The sequence below is a fragment of the Zeus faber genome (genome assembly GCF_960531495.2).
Source record: "Zeus faber genome assembly, chromosome: 11".
Taxonomy (NCBI): Eukaryota; Metazoa; Chordata; class Actinopteri; order Zeiformes; family Zeidae; genus Zeus; species Zeus faber.
In genome coordinates this window covers 16,725,166-16,747,778 of record NC_137205.1, presented here as the reverse complement: position 1 = coordinate 16,747,778, position 22,613 = coordinate 16,725,166, and the positions used below count along the sequence as shown (strand labels likewise).

Sequence of the window (22,613 nt, the reverse complement as noted above, 5' to 3'; positions counted from 1 at the left end):
TCACGCCGAGTTTTCCAATGGGATCAGGGTGATTAACTGCACACATGTTCCAATTTAAGCACCAGCATTTAATTGGGAATTTGAATGACATTGAATTAAGATGTAATCTTACACTATACATTATATTAAGTAATTTAGCGTAATTTCTCTTTTGTCCGAAGCAATACTGTAGAAGACTGTTCAGCAAAGCCTTCAAATAAGAAACATTGGGTAAATTCTGTTTATTTTATTTGTTGTTCTCAGTTTTATTTTATAATAATTTGGCTTTGCTTATTGTCTTTGCCAAAATGTCACCACATGCCTTCGCTATCTGAGCTCATATCTCTGATTTTCCAAACCTTCATTTTTTTTGGCTCCCAGATTGTCACACTTAGGACCTTAAAGTGACGGATGGCGTAGGGATGTTTGGTGACCATCATTTGGGGTGTTTCTCTCTCAGTTTATCTTAATGAGTGGATCTTTTGATTTAGAAGATACGGGATTTATATGCAAGTGTCCACATTTTATCCTTGTGCTGTATTTGAGGTGATGGTTTGATGGCCCATCATGACGTGTTCTATCTGTTCAAGTTTAAAGTTAATGTTGTCTGCAGGAATTTCTTGAAGTTAACTTTTTCTATTTGCTAATTATGCAGAACAATGTGTGCCAAAGATTTCCGGCTCAAGGTGGATCTGGACCTCGTGGCTCTGAAGTACTGTGCTCTAACTGAATGGAATTTTTGGTATCTATACGGAATTATATGTATTAAATTCTATGAGAAATATGTTTTGTGAACAAAAGAATGTCTCATCCAAGTCCAGATAAAAAAAAAATACTTGTACTAAGAATACTTAACTCCTTAATTTTCAGAATATATTCTGTCAAGTAAAAGTAAAATAAAACTATTTACTAAGTTTCAGGCCTACGGGGAGTAAGGGGATGTCATGGGATGTTTGAGTGTGTAAACTCTTAATACAAACTAGATTAAACGTATTACTCACCTCCCTTTGAGAGCGGTCATAAGAAACACAACAGACACTTGATTTCATAGAGATTTTTGGGATTTTTTATGCAAAAGTCAATGCTGGCATACGAATAAATATACATTCAAGGTCAGTTTGTTCATAGTGCACCAACATTCAAGTCCATAAAAAAATAGCAAAATGTAAACTTTTTTTTTCAACAATGCCACCATGTAAGATACAAATTCTTTGAAAGGCTGAATTATGATTTTTTTTTTGTTTTGTTTTGGGTTTTTTTTTCCCCCAGGAGAACATCTCTGGTCTCACGGGCTGAAGCTACATCACTAAAACGGGGGAATTGGGAAAAGCGCTGTGAAGGATTTCCAAATGCCACCGCCACAATTTGGGATCAAAACCAATTGATTTGCTGCTGCTTAAGGCACTGCAATATATTCCAGAGCTCGGTTGCCTTGTGTCTGCATCATGCAATGCAGAGGTAGAAAAATCCAGGTTCAGAAAGTAAAGCCTTCAACTTCCAAGTCCAACTTTTGCAAAGATTCTCAGACTTTTTCCACATCAGGGGCCCTTAATTTTATCTGCATCAGGCTACGGACCCCCGTTTAATTGGGGCCCCAATCTGATAAGATTTTTATTGTTGGATAAACCTCTGTGGCTGCCTGCGCTATTTTTACTTTCTGAACCTGCAGTTCTCCACATCTGTGCATGCGTCAGAGAGAATCTGTCCAAATGTCCAAGGGTCCACAGTATCAGTCTTTGCAATGTTCTCCTGCACACCCCCCCCCCCCCCCTCCCTCCCCAAAAAATAACTTTTCGTCCTCAGCAAATGACGCACCCCCTCTCCTTGGTCTGTCCTCCACCCACGGCCTTCTCCTTGATGTACATCAGGTCGCTGTGCACGCTGGGCCGCCGCGCAAAGGGCGCCAAGATGCCGTACGCGTCCCCGTCCTTGCACTTCTTGCTCCTGAAGGACTTTCGGTGCAGCAGCTCGCAGTACTGCAGGGACACCTTGCGGTGCCGCTCGGGGCTCATCTCGTCGGGCAGCTTGGCCAGGGCGAACAGGGTCCGGAACATCTGGTCCACGTTGGTGTTCCTCTTGGCGGACACCTCGAAGTAGGCGCACTGGTCGTCGCCGGCCACCAGCCGCTCCACCTCCTCCTCCTGGACCTCGCGGTAGAAGTCCTCCTGGTCGCACTTGTTGCCGCAGATCACCAGGGGCACGTCCGCGTCCTCCTTGGTCTTGTTCTTCAGACACGACTTGGTCTCGTAGATCTGCCGCTTGAGCCGCTGCACCTCCAGGAAGGACTCCCGGTTGTCCAGGCTGAAGACCAGGATGAAGACATCACCTTGAAGAGAGGAGACAGAGGAAACGTGGTCAGCACCAATGAATGACTGAAACCCTTACATCCCCCCCCCCATGTCCGCCAATCTCTCCTGCGTCAAGCTTCCCGTCATCTCCGATCTCCAGTCTGGACTCACCGGTGAGGATGGAGAGCCTCCTCATGGCGGGGAACGGGTGGTTCCCGGAGGTGTCCAGGATGTCCAGCTGGTACACCTCGCCCCGGATGCTGTAGAACTTTCTGTGGAAGTCCTCGATGGTCGGGGTGTACTGGTCCTCGATCCTCTCGTTGAGGAACCGGGAGATGAGGGCGGACTTCCCCACTTTGGTGGAGCCCAGGATCACCATCCTGTGGCAGTTCTTGGCCGGGATGTCGAACTCGTTCTCGGACGGAGACATCTTCTTTATCATGACTGCTGGATGTGGTTTTAAGCGGGAGTAAATTGGGAGCGAGCGTACCTCCAGAGTGTCCTCTGCTGTGTGTGGGGGTCTGGGGAGATGCGGATGGGTATTTATGGAGACTCCTTGAGGCGCCTCCCTTTGCGCGTCACGCAGTTACGCACCGGGTTGGGGAGCTGGAACAGACCGGGGAATATAATGTTTCTTGGGCTGTGTTGTTGGCTTTATTTCTGCATCCAAATGGCCGTAAAAGTAAGACATCGAGTCGCTTGAATGTGTAAACCTGCAAATAAGTCTTAACGCACCTACAATAAATAAATATTAATATAAACATAATAATAAAACAATTTTTAATCCACCGATTATAACAAATCCATACATATTAATGTGTGTAGGCACGTTTTCATCTCAAAATGTTCTTTTAAAGAGATCATCGATACGTTTGCACAAATTAGACAGCAACAAAACAACGATACTAGGATTCAAATGCAGTTTTGGTTTAACCGCTCCCATTGGTTGTAATCATTTTTAAATGACAATCATTTACTGATGAATGATGACTGAATGACCCAAAACTGAAATTTTGTATAATGTTTACTTTTTTATTATAGTTATTAATATGTTATTGAATGCATTGCGCTTGTTTGCTTTTTGTATTATTACTATTTTTTTGCATGTGTATCTTTCCTGTTGCATGTTGTGTGAAAGGCGAAAAAAGTCAAAATAACGGTCAAAATAATACAAATAATACTTAAATTATTATTAGTACTATTACTATTACTGTTATTGTTATTATTATTACTGCTACTACTACTACTACTACTACTACTACTATAATAATATAATAATAATAATAATAATAATAATAATAATATTATTATTATTATTATTAGTAGTAGTAGTAGTAGTAGTATTGTTATAAATAATAATAATAATAATAATAATAATAATAATAATAATAATTATTATTATTATTATTATTATTATTATTATCAGTTTCGCATCCAGCTGTTGCAGTACCTGAAGAGAAACGGAGGGGGGCTCTTTATTTGCAGATTTATCTTTTTATTATTTTTACTTCAAAATAGATTCTCCTCCCTGTCTTCCATCAAATACTTATGCATATACCGTATATGTACTTACTTAATGCACCTCTGTGCATGTGCATGACCCTGAAACCATTAAAACAGTGTATTCCTCTTCTATCTTCATTATTCCTAAATTCTCATTGCATTTCTTGTATTGCTGCGGAACAAAGGTGTTGCAGGAGAAGCACTGGATGACCTCCAGCGAGACGGGTCAGTGTTTCCACGCGCATGCAGCGCTGGAGGGGAGCGTTGGATGAGGTGAGAGCAGGTGGATCTCATCCTCCGATGCAATGTGAGCGTCCTGCGCGGATCGAACCAGGGGTCCGGTCCCCGCTAAAGATAGAGGCCGTTGTGCATGACTCAAACACAGCTCATCCACTTAGACCCTCCCTCCCTGTTCCTGTCGCTCTCTCGCCAGTAGCTCATTGAATGCATGCAGGCACACACACACACACACACACACACACACACGTACACACACGTACACACACACACACACACAGTTACATGCTGTAACTGGGATCTGGAGCTGGGACTCCACACACATACGCTCTATTCTAATGTGTAGTTGGAAGGACAGATAATCTTACATTTTCTCATATTTATGGTGTGTTATGATATTTCACCTAATTTTAACAATACCTCGACTTATGACTGTAATATGTTCTATAAGAACGGTCGTATGTTAAAACATTTGTATGCCAAAGCAATTTTTCCCATATAAATTATGAAATCATGAAGGGTGAAAATAAACAAAATACACAGCACAAACACAGTAAATATGAAAAAAAATATCGATAAGCCACGAACTACATGCACACACGATGTAGGTCGCCCGCTGACTGACTGCTGACTGACTGCTGACTGGCCGCCGACGCGCCAACTGCAAATGTCCACGGTCATATCTTGGAGCAATTCGATACAAATTTTCGCGACTATCACTACTCGTATCTTGGATTAGTCGTAAGTAGATGCAGTCGTAAGTCGAGATACCACTGTAATCGTATACAAATAAGCACCCAGAGATGTAAACTGGACGTAAACCTGTTCAATATGTCACAAGTGGAAGTTCCCAACAACACAGTTCCATTCAAACTGACTGAACACTGCATGTCCCTCAGAGACATTTCATCAACTTTTTAACTTTTGGGACTAAAATAAAACAATTCAATTCAGATGCATTTCTCTGGAGCTGCAAGCGGATGTTCATATTGCAATGACAATGAAAATACTACTTCCGGTGCTCCAGAGGGCAAATATTTCAATGGACAGCTCAGGCATCTAAAGCGACATCAAAATCAGCGTTGTGATTTGGTCCGGTAGATACCAATCGTATAGGAACCAGTGCCATAGTGGTCCCGGTTTCGGTGCCCAACCCGAGTTAAGACTGGTTCAATGTGCACTTACGTCACTGAGTGTGGTTCAGATACTTTTAGCCCAAAAAACGCCAAGATCAAAAATAAAAAAAAGTCTGAGCAATAACAATAGGGATCCAGCTCTGCGGCTCCCTATTGCCCTGTGAACCCTGTGTATTGCTGGGGTCCAGTTTTGTCGTGTCGGGTACATATTACATTTTGCAGATTTTCCTAATCCAGCATCAAACTACACACATTCATCCTCATTGTGACCCATATTTGTCATATAGGACAATATTTTAATTGTCCAGCCACAATAGTCGTCTTTTTCCTGTGCGGTGTGACTGTCAAAAAAAAGGTAAATTATTTGTACATTATACAGTAGCTATTACAAGTTCTTAAGGTTCTTGAGGTTCTGTAAAACACATCTTTTTATATTGAGACCAATTACAAAATTTCAAATTCTTCAATTGTAAATGATAGACCAGTTGAACATATTTAACTCAAACCCTTTATTATTTGTGAAATAGAGTGCGTTGGGAAATTGGAAGAACAGTTGTTGAGAGAATGTTCAGCAAGCAAATTTTTATAAAGACAGCTGGACATTTGTTATATATTTCTTACAAAAACTAGTCCGTCTTCCCAAAGGTTAAAAAAAGAAATGATTCACCTTCACGTTTTGTTTTTTTGAACCATTTTTTTTCTGCTTTGGGAATGTCGGTCACGCTATTGTTGTTGGTGTACCTGACACGGAAGGAACCACCTGTAAAAAAAATTGTCGCCTGGATGGCTGAAATGTCTGTCATTTAATGAGGTCATTTGTATTTTACCCGGTTATGGTGCATGACAGACATAGTAATAGTGACTGTACCATCCAAGGTAGGTTGCACTGCATCATTTGTGGTTTCTAGAGTGCCACTGATGTTGCCGCTGTATTTATCCTTGAGTTGGAATCTATTACAACCTGGGCGAGTTTGGTCTTCATCACCAGTGTGAGTTGAGACTTTACTGACCATCCCCCACAATAATGCATAGATGTTTGTTTGTCAAACGAGTAGATGTGATTATGCCTGCTATTTCTACCAGCCCCTCCTCTGGGAGTTTCATGTCACTTTCATTATTTGCAACTTCTGCCTCTGACCTTGGTGGAATGGCTGCGTTCTTCGTACTTGTGAGATACACACAGTCGTCCCGACGGGGGGTCGTCAGCACCTCCATTGTGTAGGTTTGGCCTTTGGTCACATGTTTCATTTGCTAAGCTTCAATACAACCCCCATGTCACCGACATAACACTCCAGTAACTTTCTGTTTCCTCGACGAGAACAGGTGAAATGAGCCTCCGAACACGATATGTCTGGGGAATCAATTTTAATGCTTCTCATCCACATGAACCTCTTTTCATAGATGTATTATCAATATTTATTTTCAGAACGTTTATCTCCGTCTTGTTTTCAGTTTGTGTTTCATAGGTTTTGTCAAAGTCTTTTTTTTTTTTTTTTTTTTTTTCTTTTAGAACAGGGTGACTGACCTCCAAGGTTGGATCTTTGAACAATTGCTTCTTTCTTGCCTTAAAAATTGAGTTATTTTTCAGCATCTGGAACAAGAATAAACTTAGTCTTTGTAATTATTTCATACAACAAACACAATAAATACATGTTTGGTTTGTTTGGCTCTAAACCAAACCCTTGTCATAACTCATCGTGTGCTCTGTGGAAATAGAGCTGCAGCCAGTGACGGGAAGTTGACATTTGGTATCGTGTGGGGCAATAATAATGTAGTTACGGAAGTTTGACCGATTGACACTGTATGGGGCAACAATTTTAGTGCTGAGGCCTTTCTGTGGATTGGAAGCATTTCAGAAAGTAATCACAATTTCACTATACTAGTTTTCTGACGCGTTCCTAGTACATGAAACGCATCATTCATTCGCACAGTTCTGGCGGACTCGAATGGACGTGGTGACCACGCTTTCTGTGGATTCCGTGTCCAGGTTTGTAGACGTGTTATGATTTCATGGTAACCGAAAAAAGGTTGACGTCAACCAGGTAAGGTGGCACACACACACACACACACACACACACACACACACACACACACACACACACACACACACACACACACACACACACACACACACACACACACACACACACACACACACACACACACACACACACACACACACACACACACACACACACACACTGTAGATTGTAACCTCTAACCACTACAGAGATTGACTGTACACCACGCACAATGCACGGATGAATGGAACCACAACCTGCACATTCATATCAAATTGGATGATGATGTCACAAAGCGTCTTACTTCACAAACTCATCTCGCTCCACCACCCGACCGAAAGTTCTTCGACCGTCGCCGTGTCTGTGATGCACAAACGTTCGGCTGCTTACAATCGAATCTCGTTGTTTTTTTCACTTTCATTCCTGCTCTGCTATGTGGATCGATTCGGGTGGGACTTGAATCACGAGATGTCTGCGACGTCCCGGTTCTAACGACACCACAACGATGTGCGTAGCTGCAGCGGTTGTTTTGTTACAGGCGGGTTTAACCCGAAAAGTGCCAAGCATAAGAAAAATAATAACAATAATACGAACAATAACAATAGGGGACGGACCGCAATTATTAACATTAATAATAATAATAATAATAATAATAATAATAATAATAATAATAATACATGTCCTCTTGGTCGACATTTCCACCCTGTCCATCCCTGGTGACCTTTTCAGGGTCCTCCTTAGGCTGCGGGGGCGTAATGAGATAGGTCTAGCTAAGCCCCAACTGTCCAAGGCCTGAGCACTGGGTTTGTGTAACATGGTCGGAGTGGAGCGAGCCGTCCACTCCCACCATTGGGCAGTAATTAGATCACTGTGTTCCCTGCCGGGCATATAACACCACACGTGCACGGCGGCTTTTCAGGGAGGCTACAACGCTTTGGGGAACAAAAACACAGGAGGACAAAAAAACAAAAAACAAAAAAAAACACTCACTCCAGTCTCCGCAGTGAAGATTTGATAATTGATGATAATTTGCCTTTCGCACCAAACAAAAGAACACCTCTTCATTAGTCCCTCCCATTGATGAATGAATGATGAATACATGCCACATCCAGCACAGGTCAAGTGGAGAAGACAAAGTGTACATTTTGCTAGGGGATGAACTGTACATCAATATGTTCGTAATTTATTATTAGCCTCATAGAAATTACCCTGCCATGTTCCACCCTATAGCAAGGTTTATTTTATTAAGGAATGCACACATTAACAATTAACACCAGGTTTACATCAACATTGGATAAGTTGATTGTAAAACACAAATTGGTATTCATTACAGTTAATTACAGTTGGAACACTTTATCACTGCTATTTATTGAACAGGGTCACTTGCAGAGTTAAAGTCAGTAATTAATTGCTTAATCACTCTTATAGTAAACATTTTTTAGCGCCACAAACTTATTATAACGCACACCATTTGTTTGGCTTTTTGTGTGTGTGTGTGTGTAGTTTCTTATCTGTAGTTTGTTCTTTCTAGGTGCATCTTGGTCGAGGGAACTGTATCTCTGTCCTTCCCTTGAAACCCAGCCTTGACCACACGCACGCACACGCATACGCACACATGCACACACACACACACACACACACACACGCGCACACACACACACACACACACACACACACACACACACGCGCGCGCGCACGCAGGCTTAAAAGGTTAGGTAAACACACTGGTGCACCAACGCTTTCTTTTGCGGACCTTGAGTCGCGATAAAGACAAAATAAAACAAATCAAGAAAAGCTGTGCTGTTGTCGTCCCACAGGTCGACCACAAGAGTTATTGCAAACACATCTTGATGATTATTAAAGAGTGGCATTGAAGGTTGAGATGAACTCTGTCTCGGATGCAATGCCATACAAATAATAATAATAATAATAATAATATTGTTGTATGCCAAGCCTGCTGACGGCACAGGTAAACAAAAATAAAAAAAGAAAAAATAAAGGCTGAGCTCCACTCAGGTCCAGAGACATCCCACCCGTTTCCCTTTCTTCCCTCACGTTTATCTCACCAATTAGCGACGGCAGAAAGGGACGGGCATGAGAGAGAATGTTGTCGCCGAAAGCTGTGTAAAGCCGCTGTACTAATTAATGACCCGCAACCGATTCACGTCTTTTAAACGGATACAAGCCCAATGACCAAAAATGGAGACGAACGACTCAAAATAATAAATCAGTTCCATATAAACCAATAAATAGCTCCTGCGATATTCGAAAACAGCCAGGGCCTTCTGTCATTTTTACAGCCTCGGCCCATGGACAACGAACGCCAAGTGTTGACGCATTGAGCTGGGCGAGCGATACGCAAATAGAGGGAAATCATCCGTTTGTTTTGGGGTGTTTTTCACACCGCGGCACATATGCCGCCCTAAAAGAATAGTAACGTCTCACCCCCTCATCATCGCTAGCGTGCCTGGCGAGGACAGCTCACACATGCAGAGTGACACATACGTACGTACGCGACACATTCGCCCCGAAGCGCAAGTCTAATTCGGAAACCGCGGGGAACATGTCTACGTGCACGCATGTTTTTTACATGTGCATGTGCCGGTGTGTGTGTGTGTGTGTGTGTGTGTGTGTGTGTGTGTGTGTGTGTGTCTGTGTGTGGGTGTGTGTGCGTGTGTGTGTTTGTGGGTTTTTTTCTGTGTTTCGGTGCTGCAGGGCTGCCCTGAATTAGAGACGAAAGGTTCGACTCCATTTCTGAGACTCTCTCCTCTGCGTTTCTTGACGAGTCAGTCGGTAAAAAAAAAATTTAAATAAAAAAATAAAATAAAAGAGTCGTTCGAACGCTACGTTTGTTTGATTCAGTTGAAACTGAATCCGAATGAGGAGTAATCTGAAATATAAGGCCGTCCAGAATAATTTCATTCTGTCGCAATTATTTGTTTTGGTATTTCAGTTTGTGACTTGACCCCTGTCTTGGTATCTCCTTGTGGTCTCTCTCTCTCTCTCTCTCTCTGTCTCTCCTTCGCTCGACCACAAACTGAATCAAAACTTAATCAGCTTGTTGTTTTGTTTGCGTGGCTGGTTGCGGTTAACAAGTTGAACAAGCGAACGAAAACAAAATGACCGAACGAAACAAGCAAACAAACAATTATTTTTGCTGGAGCGACTCCACACTCCTGAATCCTTTAAAGGATTTGTTCGCGACGAACGAATCGTTCACGAGTCTTGCATCGCTCCCTTGACCAGAGAGGAAGGTAAACGTACGCTGCGACCTTGAGTATACGTGAGAAATGATTTTAATGAAATCAACGGTGATTAAATAACTATGTGGAGCGCCGTCCTTCCTCATGTTGCGTAACAGAGTTTCCTCGGCCAGAACTGGTGTGGTGGGAAAGCCGTGACACCCCAACCCAACGTGGCCTCCAATCACGGAAGGTTAAGCTCGAAAACAACACATGAAGCGCACAAAGATCCCTCATGTTATTTTTTAATTCCAATTCCCATGAAAATATCCTAAACAGCGATTCTAGCCTTTCCACTCCATCCGCTGGTCGGACGCAACTCAAATAACTATTCATGTTTTTTTAAAGCCACAGCTTACTTCCCACCATTCATCCATTATAAATACATCCAGAATCAAACCATTCCAAATTGTGGGTGATTGTTTCATGGGGTCTTGGTAAGGTTCATTTAGATAATAATGTCAATGTCAAATGTAATATTTAACCATTATGTAATAACTGTCTATAATACAATATAATTTCCACTGATGATTTGCAACATTTTGGGTGGTAAAAGCTTTTTCGTAGAACCCCCCCTTAAAAATGAACTTCGCAAGGGTAATTTCACGTGATTTAAAAATTATTTTCTTTTTTCACACTCGTGACTGAACCTCAAAATGAGGTCCAACCTTGAGACGCAGGAAGTGACCCAAGTGCAGGAAGACAAAACTAAAGTGTTTATGTTGTAAAATCCTCAATCGGCTGCGGCTAATAATAATAATAATATAAATAAATATTATTATTATTATTATTATTATTATTATTATTATTATTATTATTATTATTATTATTATTATTATATCTTTGGGGCTTCATTTATTTGTGATATTAAAGAGAGTTTTTATGCTATGGATCAATATGTTTTGAAACTTGATTTACAAGATATATGATATAAGATTAATATTGCTTAAAAGTCTTATTTTTAACTTGATTTGAAATTCCAGAAACTACGGTAAGAGGCAGTTTGACTATCCATTCAGTGTGAGAACACCACGTGTACTCTTTTGGTTTATGGCGTCGGTGGCGTGAGGCCAGAAGGCCCTTGCGTGTGAGGGCCGTGGCCTTTTGATGACAAACTGTTGATTGAAATGTTTGGGACACAAAAGATGTTGAGCTCCACGGCCGCAGCGTCCGTCCAGCTCCAGTTTGAACAGCAGCTCCGCGTTCGGAGGAACAAATACGAGCTGTCGACGGCTTTTATGGTGTAGCATGCAATCCCGTATTTGGCAAAACGCTTCTTATCTGGGCTAGAGCATAGGTCAATTTCGCTCTTTTGACCCGATTTATTTATGTTTGCATTGTTTTTGTTCCTCCATCAGACAGAAAATTTACGTTTCATCCAGTTTTTTTTATTTAAAGGGGACCGATTATGAAAAACCTTTTCAGCGCTGGTGCACATACTTTTGGGTCTCTGATGGACCTACTCACACACAAACTGTGAAATAAGTGACAACAACCTTTTGTGAGCTGTCTATTTCAGAAAACATGTCCTGAAACGAGCCGTTCAGATTTGCCGCCCTTATCAACGTCATTGAGGGCTTCAGTTGAATAAGGACCGCCCTCCATCTGAGAGTAACTCCACCCACGGCTGGAGGATAATAAAGGCTGCTGGGAAGACTAGCACAAATATATTCAAAGAAAGAGGAAATAATGCCAACTGTCAATGAAGAAAGTGCGGACGATGGAAATATGGAAAAATATGGAGAATTTTTTTTTTCTACAGTGTTTCTTTCTAAAACAAAGGTATGCGGTAGATAGACTGTAAGCAGCGGCACGCCATCTGCTGTGCGTTTCTCCAAACAAAACCAATAAAAATAGTGTGTTCTTATTCTGTATGTACTCATTTATTTTATTTTACATTCCAACTTTTAAATGAGGCCTTGTAGATCTAATATGAGTGAAGGTTCAGCAACTAGACAGTTTATTTCTAACCTCAAATTTGTTCAGAAACAGATTTTGGTAGACTGATAAAGTGAAATCGGTAAGAGTTTACGTTGTTCATACAACGGGCTAACAGAGCTGGGGCAAACAGTTCCGGAGTGAGAGTGGGGAGCAGCATCTCATTTTCATTTAAAGCTACACACAATGAAACCGAGCGTCAGGAACAGGAGGATAATAGAGGCATGTTAGAATGGCTAGGATGCATAATCTGAGTGGCATTTTCACAAAAAAAAAACGTCAAAGACCTCAGAGACCTATATTACCTTTCGGAAAAGGAGTACAAGTCCTCTTTAAGCTTTTTGGTGGAACTCCTCTAGGAAGACCCTTTCAGGAAACCATCAGATTTTCTAAGTGCAGGGCGCTGAGTTTGTACCTTTTCCAACATTAGACATTGGTTCAGTGGGTTCTCGTGGTTAAACTGCCTGACCTGAGTGGGTTATTTTATTATTATGTCCGGACTGTGGTGAAAGATAAGTTTAAAACTTCCCAGCACGCAAGCTGAACAACTGTTTTTACTTCCGCACTCATCAAGAACTTGGTCTCAAAATATTTCCAAGCCTTTCATCGCTAGATGAAACCAAGCTTAAATCTTCTAGGGAAAAAACATATTGTTCAGTTGCTTCAGCATTGATAAGGTTTACACAAGGGGTGGGCCAGTTGATCAGATGAAACGACTATCCGTTACGGATATTGTGTTTTGTCTGATAACGAATGTCATCTGATTATTTTGAGTTTATATCCGTGATTGGAGATTTTGGAATCATTTGGTCTCAGTGGGTACATCTGCTGTACGTCAATGACAAATACATCAAGTGATCCGATCACGCTCATGTGACAGGAGAGCTGCACATACGGTCCCGCCCCGAACCAATCTGCAACACTGCTTTGCAGCAATATTAATGCCACAGTGCTTTACGTTATCTGCAGGTGGGAGCCAGTGTAAACAAACATGGATGCAGGAACGAAGGATTAAGGATATGAAGTGCTCATTGAATGGATCATGGATTATTACATTTGCCCATTTGCTACCGCAGCAACATAAGGTGGGTGTCGGCGACTACGCATATTAGTACATGTGGGAGTCACAGGTAGCGTCTTTTATTGCCAGCATTCGCCTCTGGCAAAAATAACATCCCTTTTTTGTTTTCACAATAAAAGCGGGTAGCTCCTTTTATTGCCTTTCTTAGGCAACTTCCAGTTATTCCAATTCCGACCCTCCAGTCACGACTGGTGGGGTACATTTTACGGATACAAATCCGATTACGACTATGTGACCGACCCACACCTAGTTTACACGTTTTTAGGGACATTATGGACATTCCTGAAAGATGATCGTGACTTGTTCTTTCCTTTCTAACACAAAATCGACTTCCATGTATCCACATAAACAACTCACCACCATTGCAGTTGGACACCCAAGTGAAAAGTGCGTGATTAACTTACTGCTTTTGGGAAAACCAGGTTTGGGACGGCCCCCTGGAATTTTATTTAGTAAGGATAATTTATCGAGAGATTTGCTTTACCAAAGGCCTGTTACCTCACCAGGCCGAGCAGCTGGTGGACCGGACTGGACGCCCCGTGTGATCTTATAAACACTCCACACCATACGTCAGCGAGGCGCTGGCCTTCAAGCGCTGTTTACGTAACCGCGGTAACATCGTTAGGATGGAGGGAAAAGCAAGAAAAGGACACAAAGTGTAAGACACAGGGAGAGAGAGAGGGAGAGAGAGAGAGAGAGAGAAGGTAACAAGGTAAACAAAGGCTTTAGCCCGATGCCCAATTTTGCCCTTTTACCTAGAAGTAAATCCTTTTATTCTTCTTCTTCTTCTAATTATTATTATTATTATTATTATTATTATTATTATTATTATTATTATTATTATTATTATATTGCACTTAAACCTGTTATTTATGTGATTTCATTATGTACTTTTATATGTTTTTATCTTTTAATTAAATTTATTTTATAACTTTGATTTTTTATGATGTATTTTATGTCTTATGTATCACTTTCAATACATCACTTTAAATTCCCCGTGTGTATGAAATGTGCGATACAAATAAACCTGCCGTGCCATTATTATTATCATTATTTTTATTATCATTATTATACAGGTGTATATAATTTTCATGATGCAATATCCAGAAAAAAAACCCCCAAAAAATACATTTTCAAGAACATTTATTTATTTTCAATTTCCACATGTCACTCACTCGAGATTCCACCCACGACAAACTATGGGAGAAAAACACTATCATGGACACTAACCCAAACCAGGAATTTGAATTTGTATACATTCTCTATGTCTGTATTCTTTATATCTATATTTCCATAAAGCTGTGATTCCGTTTCTAATGCGCATTTCGTCATATATGCATGACTATTCCTTGTCATGTACTTACGCAGTGCACAGAGCGAGTCAGAGATTAAAAAGATATTTCCTCTGTGACACACTCTCTACCTTGACTCAACAAAGTGTACAAATAAAGTATTACTAAAAACCCTTATCGGAATGACAATAAATAATACTGTAATAAACTAGCCTAACCCATATTATTATTACTATTAGCCATGCCCATACTGTTGGAGACATACATTATTATTATTATTATTATTATTATTATTATTATTATTATTATTATTATTATTATTATCAATTAGACAATTATCAGACAATTATCACTATTATTTTTGTTAATCTTCCTACTCATTATCACATGTCAAAGTGTTGGCTCTCTTAAACCGTGGAACCCATGGACAGGAATGATAGATAGTATTCGGGGCAGTCCACACACGCCACGGTGCAACTTTGATTCACATCAGTCCATATTCGAAAAGAGAAAAAAGTCGGAAAATTGTGCTCCAGAACATGATTCAGTAGATTCATTTTTCGTGACTATGAGCACGAAAAACGTGAGACCAGATTGACATCACACACCAAATGACCTGGACCCCATGCATTGCTGCCTGCAGCTATATTTAGTGGTCCCACCCCTAAATATGTCAGTAGCCTATGGATGTCATGGGTCCGCTGCACTCACAGATAAGATTAATAAAATATGTATTTGGGGGGATCCCGACATGCCTTTGTCCAGGTTTGATCCAGATCGGTCCGTTATTGTGGAATAATTGAGTCAAAAAATATATTATTTATCATTGTATGCGCAAGTGACAGCCCAGGTCACATTATAACGTTGCAGTATAGTGATTGGTCAACGAGCGGGACCTCACCAAGATGGCGGCACATGCAGCTGTAACTGACGTCAGAACTTTATGGATGTCATGGATCCGACAAACCCACAGACAATCTGAAGAAGATTTGTATTTGGGGCAGTTCCAATATGGCGTCGTTGAAGTTTCGTCCGGATCGGTTAAGTATTGTGGATGAAGTTTGTGATCAACAATCAATCATCACCTCAACAAGATGGTGCCAAACATAGAACGCATGCACAAGTTGATGTTGACTACACAGATCACGTGACAGATATAGTCACGATTGGACTTTAACTAAAGCAATAAGATACAATCTCTTATATTTTCTGACTATTAACCTTTATCGTGTTTGAAAAACATTAAAGTATTAACAGAAGACATTTGGTTTAAACAAAGTGCAGCGTATTAAACATCATAAATATATACACTTCTGAGGACAGCTGACACGCGCCAGAGTAAGTTCTACAAAATAAAAAAACAATATTGTCACAGTCAGAATTTATAGACAGAGATTATAATTACTGGCAACAATAACCATAAGTCATTACATAATACAAGGAACATGTATTTATTGCGTAAGTTTTGAAATAGTTTCATCCTTTTTTTTTTTTTTTGGAGCCCACTACACACAATTAATTTCATTATATATTCTCTATAACTGAAGTCTGTTAAACCTGTTAAACAGGTTTATAAAATAAACCCGCCAAACACACCACTCAAGTGGTGTTTTCATGGCCCTGCGAACCAGAGACACATGCAATGGGGTTTAAAACACACCAGTTTTATTGAAGAGGCAAGGCAAGGTGGAACAAGCCCGGAGCAAATGGAAAACATGTCATGACAAGGGCTCGTCTCCTGTGTGTGTGTGGGGATGGGCGTTTTACCTGTTGCTTGGCCTTACGAGCAACAGGCATACAGCCACCCTTGACCTGGGCCCAATTACCTGGACACAAGACAGGTGTGGCTGCTCAAACCACACTGCCCCCACACCACAACATCATTATTGTGAAGGCAGTTTTCTGCTGATTTAAGAAATGCCATAAAATAATTATGTTTCCCGAAATTGATTAATAATCGTGATAAATAATCGTGATCACAATTTTTACGTAATCGTAATTATCAGTTCAGCCATAATCATGCAGCCCTACTTCAGAATGATAACCACCGTTAGTTGCGGCAAAGCAAACCCACCCACAGCCGCAAACACCACCCGATCATAGAATTACACTGTAACCAGGCAACAAATGAACTGCTGCATCACAAAACACACAGGAACAGAGAGACAAAGCAGACTTGTCCATTGAACTTTTACGAAGGACCGACTACCCTGGACCCCCTGTATTGCTGCCTGCAGCTATATTTATTATTAGGGGTCCAGCCCGCAGCCTGTAGCTCAAAGCATTCTTTTTCTAGGCGACTTTATCTGTTTTCACTACAATTCACCGACTGTTACCCAGACAAATCCAATGTAGAAGAGAATGTAATATTCCGCAGAGCCGTGTGATAATAGTTCATAGATGGACTATCCAAATTGCATTACAAACCCGCTTTCGAATGAAAGTAAACACACCAATCCTTATTCAATAATAATTTGGTTTAGATATTAATGTAAACCACATTAATATCTAAACATAATACACATAATACACACATAATAATTTGATTTAAAAAACCCCACCCCATCCTCCATCCTCGTTCCCCTTCCCTTTCCTTCCAGGTGTATTTCAAATCACACTGCACCTCAATGTATCGTGAGGACACGCAACATCATATACGCTGTCGCCTCTGTTTTTGTTTTGCGTGTGTTTTGTCCACTCCATCTCCCACTCCTCTCCGTGTGAGACCAATTTAAATCCGCTGCTGGGGCCATTAACCGCCGGACTTTCACACAGTTTGGTGTAATGAGGCAAAATGCAGAATACAGATTTAAGATATGCACGGGCAGGTCCACCATGATCATACAGTAGACTGGCGTGGCGTGTTTTATAACGCATTGCTGTTTCTGTCTGCTTCTGTTTAGTTTCCTCAATAATACTTTGATCATAATACGTTCCACGGTAGCCTATTTAGTGAGATTTTTCAATTGGTTGGGAATGCTGCTTTCATCTCGCACAGTGGTTCTCAATGTGCGGTCCAGGGACACCCCCCAGGGGGTCCTCAGTAGAGTGATCAGTTGCTAAACTTCACCATCATTTCATTTACAAGACATTAGCCCCTTTGGAGAATGTACAATAAGGACTCTTTTTGGTCCTAGTTGCACTTGTCTCTCTACCAGAGTATAGACAGGTCTGAGAGTTTGGACTGAATCATGTCCAACGATAAAAAATCTTCTCAGACTGGGCACCCAGAGACCTTGTTCATTTGATAAAGGTTGAGAACTGCTGGATACAAGATTTGGGAACGATTCGTTTGAGGCAAACAAATGATTTTAAATGGCTCAACTTTTCTCGACTTTAAACGATGCATTCGGGAATCCGTCCGGCAAAAGCATGAAATGGATCTCCAGTCTCGATTTGAAACGAACAAAGAAGAGCCGCGAGTTCTTCCCGTCCTCATTCATTGCTGTCTGGAAGTCTTCCTTTCCCCTGGTGAAAAGTGACACCTTCGAAAAGTAGAAGTCCTGCGATATCATTGCTCCACCCATGCATCGATCCACTGTTTCACTCATTAGTCGGACCTCTGGTTTGACGCCAATCAGCCAATCCACATGGTTGATTTGAAATCCCAGAGTGGAATTGTGCTTTTCTGAACCCAGGATTTAAAACTCTGTCCGTCGCCCCCACTCACCCGCGCATTAGACCACCTGATTCAAGCGAAGGAAGAGTCGACCCTCTTTACTAAGTGACTCATTAAGAACCGAATGTACAAAAAATAAGGGTCGAACCTTTGATCACGATTGCTATATTGTCAGTGGAAGTACCTTTGATATATGTGTCACTACACATGGATGTCACATGACACGCAGGCACCCATGCACACACACACACACACACACACACACACACACACACACACACACACACACACACACACACACACACACACACACACACACACACACACACACACACACACACACACACACACACACACACACCTCAGTTTGCCTAATGTTCCCCAGTGACAATGGACCTTGAGTGCTAATATAATGACAGAAAATGGCATGTGTGAGTGGGTGAAGGCATTTCTGTTGCATTATCGTCGCTTATAAGAGGGATGAAGAGTCTTAAACAGCAAGATTTACAGCCATCTCTGAGTCACCTCAGAGGCCTATTTAAGATGAAGCACGGCTGTCTGGGTTCAAAATGAAGGAAGAAAGAAAGAGAACAGGATCCAGACGGGACCGATACGGATAATGACATTGTTAGACAAAAACTGACACGTGATGGGGAAAAAAAGTTTTATTTCACAGTTAGACTTCAGAGAATCAGGTTTAGATTTGGGCTATCAAGGCAGACTGCAGACATGGAGTATTCTGAATGAATCATGAATTGATTATAAATTATTCCATTCTAAAATTCCTGTTTCATTCCAATGAAAATGAATTATTTTTATGTGGTTGTGAAGAAAAGGCATTTTTACAAGTCTTTTTTTCCCCTGATGGTTCTGATGAAAAAAAAACAAATTTCTACTTCATATATATATATATATATATATATATATATTTTTTTTTTTTTTTTTTTTTTTTTTCAGACAACTAAATGTAAACCAGTCGGCTATTGTACCAAAAATGAGCTACTGTATACATTTTCCTGATCCGTTTAGCATTTCATAATTAGATAATTGCATAGTGAGTCACCTGCAGGAAAACACAAAGTCATGAATACTCCATGTGCTGACCTCGTTTCACTTTTTTTGCCAAATCAAGATCAGCATTCATGCGTAGAGGACACTGTTTTCAAATGGGAGATCTTACCTATTTGTAAGGCTTAAACGCATGCCCCATTGGACTGCATTGAGCCACAGCGAGGAGCTGCAGCACAACAAACTTACTCTTTAAAGTTATGGCAACGCAATGTTACTAAATCATTTCATAATTGGAGGTTATAAAACGGTTAATGTGTTTTCCTGAGTGAGGGGTTTAATTACGAAGCCATGGCAACCCCGGGGTCAGAAGTTTATCATTGGGGAAAAGAAGGAAATGTAAAGATAAAGGTGCTAAGCTTGCGAACAGATGTTCTCAAAATATATGATTTTCAATGTCTTTTTGTTCCGATGCATTTGTTTAATTTAGATGGAACATGGATGACACAAAAAATTCTGTCTTTTGTCATTTTTTTCAGTGACCTTTGTGTTGCTTGTTATGAGAAAAGGGGAGAGCTATGTTAAGTAGATAATGGTCTTCCATTCGTTGCAGAATAAATGGAATATCAATTACAATATTTTTGGTTTGTTTTTAAACCTGTGTTTTCAGCATGCTGGGCATACCACACAGAGTACTTGTATGCCATTACATCTAGGACAGAGTTAGCCTGCAAGTGGAGTTCTCAACCTGAAATGCAACTCTTTATTACTCTTAAATCATCAAGAACTGCTGTAATAATTCTGTCCTGTAGACGACCTGTAGGATGACAAGAGCACAGTTTTAGGTCGCACGGAACCACCACCAACCCTTCTCTTTGGAGAGCGACCTTACCATATTTTGGTCCATAAACAACTAAACACTACACTTAGAGGGGAGAATCACTACGTGTGAGACAAACATGTACAATAACAACATGTACATGGAGAAAAGTAAACTTAGAAACATCAGATGTCAAAATGTATCGACAAAGCGATAGCACAGACTGACCATCCACACGCACGTATACACTGTATGTACATTTGACAACACATCACTTCACAGTTACCTTTCTGTCCCTGCCAGCAGAGATTTGGAATAAAAATAATTCTCGCGCTTCAGTGACGCACGACATGATTCAATACACAACAAGCATGCCGGCCTTCATAGACACAAGTTAAAGTGAAACAAATCGTTTAATTGAGGGTGGACAGAAAGGCTCCGCTGTGTCCGGGGAGGCGGAGGCTCATGAATGTTATCTCCCCCGAGAGCGAATCAAACGTCTATCACATGATGAATTTATCTGAAGTGACTGAGGACATACCAGCTGCACTTAAAGGTGTCATCACCCCATTATGCTGCATTAAGCCTTTTAGAATGTTCCAAATAGATGGAGAAAGTGAGCATTGATACGAGGTAGCCCACCCCACCCCGAAATGAAGTAGTTCATGCTGATAAATAAGTGCAGGTGAAGAATAAAATTCTTGTTTTTAAAACAAATAGAGACAATGCTAAATAGCAGTTTTTCTTTGTAGTACCTCTTCACTGGCGTCCATCCCTAGACAAAGACAGCGGAACTCAAGGCTGCATTCCATGGTTCACGGGGGTGATTCTGCTGAACTGGAACCCATGGAACCCATGGACCTGTAAAGCTATTACCTCCAGCTAGCGCTAGCACACGGTGTCCTGGGTTAATCATCAGCTGGGTCAAAACCAGGGCCCAGCCTGGCCCCGCCCCAGCGCCGCCGCTAATTACCTATAATTGCTCCTCTCTGGAATGGGTGCATTAGCGGCAATGGGGATGCGCAGGACCAGGGAAATGGAATTCTGTGAAAGAGAGAAGCACAGGTACAAAGAAAACAGAAATGTAATATTCAGAGTTTCAGCATCGGTGCCCTCGATACCCTGGACTCCGGCGAACCCTTTCAGCTGCACTTTAATCAGAGGCTATTCGACCAGGTATACATGGATAACCCATAGCCGTAAGCGATACCCTCCACATCCTCGTTTGACCAAAGCGTGCATATGAATCGTTGCGACCATCGTCATTAGTCTGGTCGGACCAAAAAAAAAAAAAAACACCCGATGTTTCCTCTCTGGCCTCACGTAACCTGACCTCGGCAGAAGCGTGCTTCACTGGGGAACAAACTGTGTCCCGCTGCATATCTGAATACGATCTTTGGAATATAATCGCCCTCCAAACCTGGAAACCCCTCATGTTGATGTCACCACAGAGCACCAGCCAGCTGAACCTTCCCGGAAAATGGAAAAAAATAATCTAAAATGTTTTCCTGAGTGAGGGGTTTAATTACGAAGCCATGGCAACCCCGGGGTCAGAATTTTATCATTGGGGAAAAGAAGGAAATGTAAAGATAAAGGTGCTAAGCTTGCTAACAGATGTTCTCAAAATATATGATTTTCAATGTCTTTTTGTTCCGATGCATTTGTTTAATTTAGATGGAACATGGATGACACAAAAAATCCTGTCTTTGTCATTTTTTTCAGTGACCTTTGTGTTGCTTTTTATGAGAAAAGGGGAGAGCTATGTTAAGTAGATAATGGTCTTCCATTCGTTGCAGAATAAATGGAATATCAATTATAATATTTTTGGTTTGTTTTTAAACCTGTGCTGTCAGGATGCCTGGCAGACCACACAGAGTACTTGTATGCCATTACATCTAGGACAGAGTTAGTCTGCAAGTGGAGTTCTCAACCTGAAATGCAACTCTTTATTATTCTTAAATCATCAAGAACTGCTGTAATAATTCTGTCCTGTGGACAACCTGCAGGATGACAAGAGCACAGTTTTAGGTCGCACAAAACCACCACCAACCCTTCTCTTTGGAGAGCGACCTTACCATATTTTGGTCCATAAACAACTAAACACTACACTTAGAGGGGAGAATCACTACGTGTGAGAAAAACATGTACAATAACAACATGTACATGGAGAAAAGTAAACTTAGAAACATCAGATGTCAAAATGTATCGACAAAACAGAGTTAATTAATTTTTCAATTTTTTTTTTCAATTGGAACATTATTCGGCACATGGCCTCTTCCTGTGATAGCCATGGCAGTAAATGAGGGTGAAAACGAGAAGGATGTAATCAGGAGGGTTTTGGGGGTGTGTTCAAAGCAGGTGCTTGTGGTGTGTGTGTGCCTGTGATGAGACTGCCTGTGTGTGTGTGCGTGCGTGTGTGTGTGTGTGTGTGTGTGTGTGTGTGTGTGTG

The 22,613-nt window shown here is 41.1% G+C and overlaps 1 protein-coding gene across 1 annotated transcript; it reads right to left on the bottom strand.

Annotated features, from left to right (window-relative positions):
- Positions 1–1,778: 1,778 nt before the first annotated feature.
- Positions 1,779–2,709, bottom strand: LOC307237267 (dexamethasone-induced Ras-related protein 1-like; the record flags this gene model as incomplete). Its single annotated transcript, XM_080009974.1, has 2 exons — positions 1,779–2,305; positions 2,439–2,709. The coding sequence occupies 2 exons, from the start codon at positions 2,707–2,709 to the stop codon at positions 1,779–1,781; spliced, it is 798 nt and encodes a 265-aa protein (XP_079866100.1).
- Between the last annotated feature and the right edge of the window lie 19,904 nt (positions 2,710–22,613).